The following is a 12,147-nucleotide window of genomic DNA, read 5'->3' on the forward strand; positions in this document are numbered from 1 at the left end:
TCGTTAACTTTTCCATTGCCACAGGTGAACTGTTATGGGAAAATTATCTAACTACTATGGAGCTAAACAGTGACTTAAATGTTTGGTATTAAAAATAAAATTTGTCATGGGAAAACATATCCTAAAACTGAAAAAGTAACATTGGTAAAATAAATAAATAAATAAATAAATTTAAAAAAAGATTAAGCAATATAAAGATTTACATGTCCATGCTTTTAAATTCAGTAAAACACTATCGCTGCCATTCATGCCATATTTTTTTGTGACATTTTTCAGTGCCAATGTTCCATCTCTCTATTTCAGAATGTGTTTTTCAATAAAATAATATTTTCAATACCAAACTTTTTTTTGTTGTTTTTGCTCCATATTAACCCAGTAAACTGAAAAGGTTTGAAGAGGTGGATGAAAAAAGTTCATCAACATGTGTGCAGTGGTACAAGAAATGCAAATAATGGAGAGGGGGGAATGCATGGGCTTTTACTTTATTCACATGGCTCGTCTTTTTATGCAAAACAATTTTACAAAGAAACAAAAAAGAATTGCTTTTTGGAGGATAGTCAAACCTGAATGATAAATTATCATAGGTCATGTGTCTACTGAGAATGTTTAGTAATAACATTCAATAGACTTTAACATTTAGGAGGAATAATGATATAAGATTGTTACAGGAAGCCGCAATGATCACATAAACTTCAACAAGGAGAGGAGTGTGGGAGATGACATTTTTTTTGGCTTGTTTGGCCGTTTTGTTTGTGTCACGGACTCTTTGTTTTCTGGTTCCTGCTCTTCATCTTCTGACGGACCACAGCAAGAGTAGTGAAGAAGTTTCCCATGAACAGGACAAGGAAGCAGAGACCACACATCATGACCTAGCACATGAATAACACATAACGGTACATTAGGCTGAGTCATCCCTTCTTATTTATTTATTTTTACCTTTTTTATTCATTCATGAAGTAGATTAGTTGTGGGGATTAAGTCTTCAGAAATGATGGGAAGTAATACCCAAACTTTCTGACTTCACAAAGAAACTCTGTTAGTCATCAGAAATGAAATGCTGTCTCTCAGTAATTAATTCAACAAAATGTGAATACCCTGTGTATTCATATACACACTTAGCCCTCTTTTGACATACACAAGGGTAAAGTAAGGTAATTGCAAGACATCTTTAAACTGTGTGACAGCAAGATCAGAATGATATATAAAGACTCATGGACTGTTAAAGCACTGACCTGCCATTCCTTACAGTCTGGGAGCTGAGCCATTCTGAACAGAGAAAGGCTGTTGAAGAGCTGCCAGAACTACAAGACAAAACATGAGGATTTGAGGGTTTTTTTTTTTGTTCAGAGTGAATTCATGCAGTTTGCAACCCAGTTAAACACAGATTCTTGAGGATTAAGTGGTTATCAGGATTAGGATAAACCTTATGATATTTTAACATCACTGCTATATTGGGTCTACAATGACTTCAGCATTACTTATCAGCTTTTCTCTTGTCCTAGTCTAAACCATGACAAAGCAATTTCCTCACCAGTTTCTCAGAAAATTTCTCAAGTTTAAATCACTGACTGTACTCACATGACCAAAAAAGAGGAAGGGTAAAAGAAACGTCAGCCCTTTCCACATCCATGACTGGAATCCCTCTGAAACAGAATGCAAACAAAAACTGCATAACAAAGCTTTATATTGTTGCTTCTCAGACTTTTTATCAAGAATGATATGTCATCATGATACAATCTACTGTGTGTTCGTAACCTATGTCCTTGAATCTCACCCACAGTCAGATCCATGTTGTGTCTTTCCCCCAGAGCTCTTAATCTATACAGACACCCACTTTGATAATAGCACTGTAGACACTGAACAAAACCTGTGTGCCACATGAAAAAAAGCACTCATTAGGCTTTGCTGTAATTCATAAAAAAAACAACAATGAATGAGAATAGACTACTTTGTTCTTACTTTGGTACAAGGAGTAGGCAAGGAACTGGTTCCTGAATATCTTGTACAGATTCCCATCAGGCCTTTTGGTGTACAAGGAGGTTTTATTTTATTTTGTTTTTTATTTATTTATTTATTTTTTCAAATTTAATTTAATTTTACATAAAAAAGTATTAAATTCATGAAATAATATTTCATCAGCTCACTTGATCTAAATGAGGAAATTTTCATTGTCCCAATTTGTCAAAATAGTATCAGGGTTCTTGTCCTTTGCTACTCACCACGTAAGCATGACACCGGACAAAACAGCCGAGATGTAGTGATGAAATACCCACCAGCCTTTGATCCTAGAATGGGGGGCACACATATTTATAAACAAACATTACTTACCTCATAGAGCAAAAAGTAAAAGCTCACAGAGGTTGGAAGGCTATTGTTGCTTACCTGGAGCCGTTGGTGATGAGGATACTTTCCCTGATAGTTAATGTACAGTAGTACCACACCAACAGGAAATTCAGGAGTGCATCAAGAAATCTACAGTCAGTGAAATACAGTTAGACATGTGTTGACATTTAGCATACAGTCCATGCAATGTTTGTTTGATATACTTGATGCAACTGCTGTTACTCACCTGTAGCTCAAGAAGAAATTGCACACGAAGGAGAAGAGCAGCACAAGCACAGTGAGGTACAGCTTGAACTTCTCGTACTCATCCTTGTAGGCAAATCTAAGAAGCAACAAATTTTGGTCTCAATATTGATTTAATATTGATTTTATATATATATATATATATATATATATATATATATATATATATATATATATATATATATATATATATATATATATATATATATATATATATATATATATATAAACACACACACACACTGAAAATGTCGTTCAAGCAATATCGTTATGTGTTTTGGCAAGGTAGTCATTGCTTACTTTGCCTGCTTGCTCAGAAGAGTGACATTCACATTTCCAAGGACAAGGCTGAGGTACAACCTGCAACATAAACCATTTGTGTTATTCTTATTCTGATTCATGTAGAAAATATAGGTCAACATGTATATCTGGGGCTTTTGGATAAACTGAGATCATAACCCATTTTTCTTGGGAAGGAACGCTTCCATTTCAAAGAAAGTATTTGGGCGTGTCTTTATTTTCTCTTTTATCTCCTCCAGGGTCTTCGCATCTTCGCCTGGTGGTCCAATGCTGCATCTGATGGTTGAAACAAGAGCTTAAAAACAGTTGGTATCTTTGACTCAACATGATGTTTGTGTTTTTGTGATAACTTAACAGGAATCCCCAAAAGATTCTCCAATTACATATCTAGAGAAGAAGGGTAATGTGCATAACTATATGTTCTGCATTAACCTTTAAATGCAATAAATCTGCCTGCACTTACTTTTTCAGAAGGTGGGACAGCTCCTGTACTTTTTTGCGCTGATTTGAAATGGAAGAGGAGCAGCTGTTTTGTAGTTTGGAAACTTCATCCAGTTTCTGTAAATACTGTCTGTGGGTCTCCTAAATGATGAAAACATGTTGTCATGTCATCAATCATAAAAATTAATGATCACAAAGAGCAGTTAACCTTCAATATGTGTGATTACATTGTGCAGGGCAACCAAGCGACTTGATAAGAAACCACAGAGTTAATGAAAGTAAAGATTTAATTCATGCATCTTCAAAAAATCCCATTATTAGGACTGGATAACACAGAGGCATGCAAACAGTATGTAAAAGGATACAAAAACAGCCCTCTGTGGAGAACCTGATGCTATGAACAGTTTTGATCGTTTTCTTACCTGAAGGTGTTGATACTCGTCCTCCAGAGATTTCCAGTCTGCAAGAACGTTTGTTAGACTATTTGCCATTTTACTGACACGGAAACTCCAACTTTACCGTCAGCACAACCAGGCTCACTGAGAAGATGTAAAAGCTTTTAAATTGTTTGGACAAAAATGAATGACTTGCACATAACGCTTTGTTGAACTATTTCTCTTCAGGGTGTGTATAACATCTTCATGGACAGTTTATTGCACAAGGTGAACTTTGACTGCTACGAATGTGCAAGATTTTAACTTGGACATTGTTCTGGATGTTTCTGGTTATCAGAATGCAAGGTTATTATCCACAGAACTCCAAACAATAGATCATTAGAAAGTAATGTAATGAAACATATTTGTGGGATTCATTTTTGGACTTGGTTAAATTCCATGCTGATAAGATGTTGCTTTTGATCCTTCTTTTGGACACATTTTGTTTGATAATTACTAAGATGCACAATAGCAGCATCTGGTGGATATCAGGACTAAGTCAACTATAAACTCACTGTAATGACTACTCTGACAGGTGCTCTTCTGTTAAAAAAAATCATTTATACCTTGTTGTTACAGAAAAATGTATAAATCAACAATTGTTTGATGTAAAATGTTAAAAAATACAACTACTCCTGACACCTACCACTACCAAGATGCAGCATCAAACACTAAATAACATATTATCTAGCTGTAGTTGAACTTTACACTGATAGTCTCATTTGCTCTTGTGGGCTGTAAAAAAAACATCCAGTTTCTTTTTTTCAGATTGCTTGTTGAGCTAAAAACCACCGAAATTTTAAGTAGCATGTGATCTATTTAAACTCCACAGATGTCATCATGTTAGTCCTACATTTGTTGCTTATCCGGCAAATCAATAGGTAAAAAAGATAGGATAAGAAAAAAACAGAAACATTGAATACAAATATTCAAAATATCCTTAATTCTATTTAAAAGCATCAAATCCGCCTTCATTTACCGCTCTCTTGAAAGGTATGTTAATTTTTAGACTACGTTGCTCTTATTTTGAAGGTTTGAGCTGGCGGAAGTGCTATTGGTGATGCATTTCGCAGTGGCACAAAATTGCGCATGCGCGTGCAGCTGACAGCGGCCGGTTTATGTATTGTCAGAGACAGCTGTGTGGAGGGGATCATTGGAGCAGTGGAGGGGAGAGCAAACGTCCGTTCATCAGTTTATCGTTGTATTTCGTCTTTTGTTGTTGGATCCTTGGACTTTAACGAGCTCATACTGGGATTCAAAGAGGTCAGTCGTCGCAAAAAAAGAAACAAATTCTAAATAATTTGATGACAAAGGTAAGATACTCTGTAGGTAAGCTAACGTTAGCTTCTTTTAGCCTGTTTAGCAATCACGCCTTCCTAGGTTTGCCAAAGTAGTTTACTACATTTTGTGTTAGATCGCTTGATAGGACAGTGATGTCTTATATGTCATGTAAATTGCGTATTTTTTCTTTATCTTGACCTTCACACGAACGCTGCAAACTAGGTAGCACAAAATCTCCCATTGATTGAAAGGCAGTGCCACAATAAAAGTTCAGAGGTTAATTTATACGAGCAGCAGATTGTATAGAAGAACAAAGGTGATAGTTGAATCGCGTAATAAAAACGCCGTAGCTCCGTATTTAATTTATCTGACACATTTGCTAAAACTAGTCCTGCATCTACGATAGAGTTTGTGACTGCTTTGTGGACCAAAAAGGTTGTATTGCAATTCTGGTAATAGGGACATAAAGTTAGGTATGAAACATAATATTTTACTCACTCACATTTCTCTCTTTCTTTTCTATTTCCTCATTTAATTCTTTTAATGCCTACTTTTATTATGTAAAGCTCTTTGTAACAATTTTTTTGAAAAGTGCTATATAAATAAAGTTTATTATTATTATTATTATTATTATTATTATTATTATTATTTTCTAAATTCTCCTTCAACAAATGCATGTGCTTCTTGCTATATACTTATAATTCTGGTTCTTGGGCTAAAGTAGGCATTGAGCTTAAAATTTAACAATTCTAGAGACATATTATTGCTTTTATTTTGCTATTATTCACATTTTATTGCCGCTATCATTTTTATCTGTTAAATGGTTTTCTCACATTGAAAAGTAATTTTTACACTATGCTTTCTTTCTCTTAAAAGTGAAAAACAGACATAGTCAGTTTGTTTGTCAAGTCCTGATTCAGTGTTGACATCTAACTCTCTGTTGTGTTTGTTTTCCAGCTGACTGACAAAGATGTGTGCTGCTGTGTATGTCCTGTCAACCATCACAGGCTATGTGCTCACCTCTGCTCTGCTCCTAAAATGCCCAACTCTTATTCACCGAAAGAAACGAGGAACTTTCCTCAGCAGGCACATTTCGCATCGCGGAGGTGACTTGATTATTCTGATGCAGTTTATCTAGTTTGATGTCTACAGATGCATTATTCAGTGTTTGGCTATTTATTTCCTTTCAGTAAGGTTTGGTTACAAAATAGAGTTGTTGTCAGCAATACTGTCTTGTACTCAGAGCAGTGCTTCCATCAGAATAATGCCTTTTGTCCATGCTTTACACTTATGTAAATACAACGAAACCACCACACCCAACCCTGTGTTAACTTTTATTTTTCAGGAGCAGGAGAAAATCTGGAAAACACGATGGCAGCATTCAAGCAGTGAGTTGAAACTTAAGTCAGTGAGAAAACTCCCTCTGTGATTCTTGCATGTTTTTGTGCAATATTTCTGATGCTTGTTTATGTGAGTATGGAAGATCTGAGTGACAACATTGGGCAGATGAAAAATCATCACAATCCATCACATGTGGTGCTAAATATTAAATGTGTTCTGTGTATTTCTTCATACAGTGCTGTGGACCTCGGCACTGACATGCTGGAGTTGGATTGCCACCTGACAAAAGATGAAGAGGTCGTGGTTTCACATGACGCCAATTTATGTAGAGCCACTGGAATAAATGCCTATATCTGTGACAGGACCTACGCTGTAAGTTCTACATTTATTCTGAGTCCCCTTTTGTACACGTGAAAAATGAATCTCTCCTCAGTTGTTTTCCTTATTCAGGTAGTTTTTTGAATAATCAAAAAAGTTGCAAGTCTTGCACTATTGAAAAAAAATCTGTACCATGTTTTTGACATCTAGTTGAACTTCATAGATGTTTGGAGTTTTTTTTTTTGTTTGGCCCCTTTTGTATTTGAAAAAACCCATCAAGATAAGCTGCATTGCAAATGAAGCAATGCAGCATATCTTGGTCAGGTCAGCAGGTTTCTATATGATTTTGAAACAAACCAAAATGTGTCTAAACAAGGCCACTACACTGATCAATCATGTGCTTTGACCATATGAGGTCCATACCAGGTCACCTGAGATGTCACATGCATGATGAACTTCGGCCTGATTAAAAGAAATCCCATCCAGCAGAAATCCAGCTATGGATTATTTGTTGTACCCTTCAGTGGAGAAAGGAAAAATTTAATAGCTGGTCTACTCTTTTATTTTGGATAAACCATAATCAGACCATGTTTTTTTTAACCTTGCTTTTTTTTTGTAGAACTTACAAAATTGAGCTCCAATATTTGTGTAGGTGAAGGTCAGATATTAAAACAAAAGCTGAAATGAACTAAGCCACAGGGCTACAAAATAGATTGGTATAGAACGTGTCAAGGTTTACATGGCTTGTGCGGCTAAGGTATATTTTTTTTGTTTAAAATAGAGGCTTTTTGTATCCCCATCTCTTTCAGGAGTTGCCTCCATACCTCCGCAAGCTAGGTGTAACTTTTCAAAGAGGTGAGCATTACATACACCAAACTCATCCATTATATCTCTAATAGAATTTAAAATTGTTCTGTGTTGTTGATGAATTTATTCAAATCATTGTTGTCCTTGGAAAAATGTGCCCTAACTCTTCATACAGTCTACTGTCTGAAAGGGGCTGTTATGTCAACCTGTCCTTGTCTGTGCAGAGTGTTTCTGTGAAGGGGGAGATGACAAACGCATCCCTCTCCTCAGGGACATATTTGATGCATTCCCCAACACACCTGTCAACATTGACATTAAGGTTGACAACGACACACTTATCAAGAAGGTGTGTTTGTTTCTGCCTTTGGCAGTTATAACATTACTAACTGGCTCCTATTTTTATGATGTATTCTATTCAGTTTATTATAATATTCCTTTACCTCTTCACAGGTCTCTGAGCTAGTAGTGAAGTATGACAGAGAGCACTTGACTGTCTGGGGCAACGCCAGCAACCAGATTGTAAAGAAATGTTACAAAGAGGTACATTATTTGAAACTTCAATCTCAGTTATTAGTCTATGTCATTAGTCCAGTCAGGGCGGTATAAAACAGTCCACCTGTGTTTTAGTCATAGCAGGTGTGGTCGAATTTTCATATTGCGTTATGCCTCTCTTTAGATATTTCTATAAACTGCCTATCAATTAGTCACAAACCTGTATTTGGCCTTAATTTGTCACTGCTTCTTGGCACAGCTATATAAATTCAACTTAAGCCATCTGAGTTTTTTAAGTCTTTTTCGTCAAGCAGCCAAGTTTCCTCAACAGGAGGAATGATACAGACATAGTAGCCTGGCCCCTTCACACATTTTTGAACTGATGTAACAGTTTCATTGTACTGTAAATTTGATTTAGTTTTCGATAACATATATTTATATATATATTTTTTTTTATCTCTTTAAGAGTAAAACTGTTCACTGTGTAATCATATTTGTTGAACAGGAAATGACCTGTTATTGTGTGTTTGTGTGTTTTATAGAACCCTCGTATACCGGTGTTGTTCAGCTTACCCAGGGTACTGCAGCTGTTGGGTCTCTTTTACACCGGCCTTCTACCTTTCGTTCCTCTCAAGGAGCAGTTTCTAGAGATCCCCATGCCCTCCATTATCACCAAGTAGGTATTCACATTACATATGAAGAGTAAATAACTAACTAGATGAAAAAAGAATGAGATTCTTTTTTCTGGTGAGTTCAGGGATCAGCAAGACCATCCATCAGTAAAACGTCAGCAGTAGCTCCAACACAGAAATGAGTTTGAGTGTTGGGACACTCCTGACCTTTTTGCTCTCCTCACCTCTTCTTCTTTTCTTTTTCTTTATATAATAAGCGCCAAGAAAACATTTGGCTCATCAGGATTAAGTTTCAAAATGCACCACAAAATGTAATTAGTCTTTGCTGCATGTCCTTCCTGTCTCTTGTCAGCTGTCTTGAAAGATGATCTTGATCTCCAGTAAAGTTGTTGATAAAGAAACATCCAGACCCTTGCATGTGTTGGTAAAAAGATCAAAAGGATCAAGGTCATGGAGAAGATTATAAAAGCTGAGCATTGATCCAGGAGATTTTCTTTATTTTACTTCTTTCAAGAAAACCACAGTGTTTATTCAGTGCTTAATGCTTTATCATTAGTGTGATGTGTGAAATAAGCCCAATGTTTCAATGTGTGATTAACTTTTGTTGTGATCAACATTTTTTCAAGCCAAGAAAGCATTGAGTGATAGGTAAAAAGCTTACACTGGCATAAATGTTTGCAGAGTCTGCAGGAAGAAAAACTTTTCATGTCAACATGTTCTATTTATTTGATTTTTGTAGGCTAAAGGATCCTGGCAGTTTAACCAGAGGTCAGCGAGTCCTCACATGGATCGCAGATACGTAAGTTACAGAGTTTTCTTAGTATTTAAAATTTCTCCCCTCTGTTTATTTTGAGGGAGCTAAGTCGTCAGCTAGAAATCTGCAAAACTGGACTTAGCAACTTCTTTTTTCTGATAATCATTTGTTCCAAGAAGTCTATGTGGCCTTTTTACTAAATATAGCACAAATTCATTCCTCTACCTTTGTTCTATTTATATCCCCCGTTTCTTTGTGTATTTTTTGTAGATTGCTGATGAGAAAAGCTCTGTTTCAGCACCTGACTGCTAGAGGAATACAGGTAAAGTGATAATCCTGTGTATGTAATGAAAACCTTTATATTCAGTTTGAGCTTGTATATTCTGAGAAGTGATGAGATTGATGCTCATTCAAAATGTTTTAAATCAGTTAAAAAGATCAAAAGGGGTCTCTTTAGATTTGCACTCTTTCTTCTAGCTCCAGATGGATTGGCCTGTAAAACATCAAATACATTTTTTTGTCTTGTCAGGGCAAAAGTACTTGTACAAAATTAGTTTATCTCAATTATCTTTGCTGCAAACATGGCTGGTATGATGATCATTAATAGGCTGAGAGCTGTTTGCTTTCATTCTTCAGTAACGAACAGAGATGGTTCAAGGTTTCCAGTCGTTTAAAAATAGGCCAGAATAACCCTGCTGTGAAAGTACAGATTCAGTCTCTAACTATATAACTCTACCGAGTGAGTTCTTCACTGTGTTTGTTCTTCTTCTGGTTTCAGGTGTACATTTGGGTACTCAATGATGATGAGGACTTTCAGAGGGCCTTTGATTTAGGAGCTACAGGAGTTATGACAGATTTTCCCACCAGGCTTAAAGACTTCATGGACAGGAATTGCATTTCTAAGCCCGAGTGACCTGCCAAACCTCAACCCTCCAAGTGCACGCACACACACACACACACACACACACACACACACACACACACACACACACACACACACACACACACACACACACACACACACACACACACACACACACACACACACACACACACACACATTCAAACTCTACAGTTTCTTTTTTATGAACAGTGCAGAGCATTAATCAATGAGGAATCAGATAAGTAAGAATCCTAAAAATATTAAAGGCGATCAAAGACAGCACAAAACCAAACAATGAGCAAAAACATCAAATTGAAACCATAAGGAAGCAGCAATTATTCTCTGACTTACTGACCTGCCAACAGTGTTCAACAGAAGTCAAGCCCTGATTTTTGGGACTTGTGACTTGACTAGAACTCAATCATTAATAATGACGATGATAATAATTATGCTAATGCTAACACAGACAAAGCTCATGCAGCTAGTAGTATGGAGTGAAACAGTTTCCCTCTTCACAATAGATAGTATTGGTAGGAGGAACTTAAATCAGATTTTCCTCCTGTGACTTGGGCTGGAGACTCAACGTGGACTTGAGGTTTAGTGACTTAACTACAATATTGCCCTCCCAAACCGGCCCCTCCACAGGCACCCCACACTGCATGCATTCCAGCAGGGCTACTCTCACACTGTGTTTGACTGAAGGAAAGGATCACTATCACGATCTGCAACCTGCCCTACTTTGAGGAATCATAATGATGACCCTGATGTACGTTCTGCAGTCATATGAACACTCTTCAGAAAGCACACACTGCAAATCATGATCTCAGTTGAGTTTTATGTTTTTTAAAGCTTCAGTATACATTTGCAGTATCCAGGAGCAACAATGTGAGATATTTATCTGTCTGACACAGCTGTTCAATATCACTCTAAGGTTTTAGGAATATCTGTAAAGAAAGGACAAAGTGCACTGAAGTATCATTTTGTCATAACTGATTCAGATATAAGACATGAAACTGTTATCTATCATTCAAATTATTTCACCTTTAAGTGAACAACGGTTTTAAGCAATATTTTGTTCCCAGTATCATGCCAGTAAAAACACAAGACCATGTAGTTATTTGTTGGTCGTGTAAATAAACCAGCAGCTTTATCACTTAGCCAGTGCAATAACGCTCATCTGCAGGCAAATAATTTTAGGTTTGCTGGGTTTATCCAAATATATGCGTCAGAGTGCAGGTACGTGAGCCCTCAGTGAGCGACAGTGAGGTTAAAGCTGTGTGCGTAATGAGGTGCAACTGCTCCAAATTTATGATTCAAAGGCACACTGAGTGTAAATGACTGTGCTGTGAAAAAAAGTTGTCTGTTTTTATTAAAAAGAGTGTTTTATATTGTGAGCTTTGTTGCATATTTATAAGTAGGTTTTAAGTCCGTTTTTTTTTCTTTCTTAGTAGCTGAAATGACTGAGTCATTGTTTGTCCATAACTGAATCTCACAGCAATTTTGCACAAATAAGCAATGACTGGTAATTTTGTCATCCGTGTCAACCTGTGTGAACAGTGTAAGTGATAGAAAACAATCTAAATGTGTGTATTTAATTTTTTATTTCAGAAGCTCTATCAGGAAGTTGTGGAAATTCAAATGGCAGCATTTCTCTGGCTGTGGGTGACAAAGTGGGTGAAAGTATTAAGACCATTGGGATTACCATACCACTGACATCCACTAATCCAAACCTGTGACCACACACTGAGGGTCATTCATGAATGTATGTTTGCTGGATGTACTGTATAGTGTTGGGTATTTGCAGCTAAAAGTATTATCTTCTGTAGTCTGTAGTTGGATATTTTGTATTTTGTATTTTGTATTCAAAGAAATAATGAT

At 36.5% G+C, this 12,147-nt stretch overlaps 2 protein-coding genes across 3 annotated transcripts; one reads left to right on the forward strand and one right to left on the reverse strand.

The window, feature by feature from the left end:
* Positions 1–717: 717 nt before the first annotated feature.
* Positions 718–3,818, reverse strand: LOC141798169 (transmembrane protein 120A-A-like). Its single transcript, XM_074679987.1, has 12 exons — positions 3,750–3,818; positions 3,350–3,468; positions 3,046–3,162; positions 2,887–2,946; positions 2,570–2,665; positions 2,383–2,472; positions 2,220–2,285; positions 1,960–2,021; positions 1,775–1,867; positions 1,579–1,643; positions 1,233–1,301; positions 718–869 (listed from the first exon to the last, which is right to left on the reverse strand). Exons 1-12 carry the CDS (start codon positions 3,816–3,818, stop codon positions 756–758), a joined length of 1,020 nt encoding a protein of 339 aa, XP_074536088.1. The 3' UTR covers positions 718–755.
* A 1,047-nt stretch (positions 3,819–4,865) lies between these two features.
* Positions 4,866–10,447, forward strand: gdpd1 (glycerophosphodiester phosphodiesterase domain containing 1). 2 transcript variants are annotated; one of them, XM_074680331.1, is made up of 11 exons: positions 4,866–5,074; positions 6,000–6,148; positions 6,388–6,430; positions 6,620–6,755; positions 7,511–7,556; positions 7,733–7,854; positions 7,959–8,048; positions 8,543–8,676; positions 9,372–9,431; positions 9,657–9,708; positions 10,165–10,447. In XM_074680331.1, exons 2-11 carry the CDS (start codon positions 6,013–6,015, stop codon positions 10,297–10,299), a joined length of 954 nt encoding a protein of 317 aa, XP_074536432.1. In that variant the 5' UTR covers positions 4,866–5,074; positions 6,000–6,012; the 3' UTR covers positions 10,300–10,447. The 2 variants fall into 2 exon arrangements, with proteins under 2 accessions (XP_074536432.1, XP_074536430.1); XM_074680329.1 differs by having other exon boundaries at positions 4,866–5,024.
* Positions 10,448–12,147: the final 1,700 nt, after the last annotated feature.

Source organism: Halichoeres trimaculatus, unplaced genomic scaffold (genome assembly GCF_033239565.1).
Source record: "Halichoeres trimaculatus isolate MK-OKI-2021-1 unplaced genomic scaffold, fHalTri1.1 fHalTri1_scaffold_9, whole genome shotgun sequence".
Taxonomy (NCBI): domain Eukaryota; kingdom Metazoa; phylum Chordata; class Actinopteri; order Labriformes; family Labridae; genus Halichoeres; species Halichoeres trimaculatus.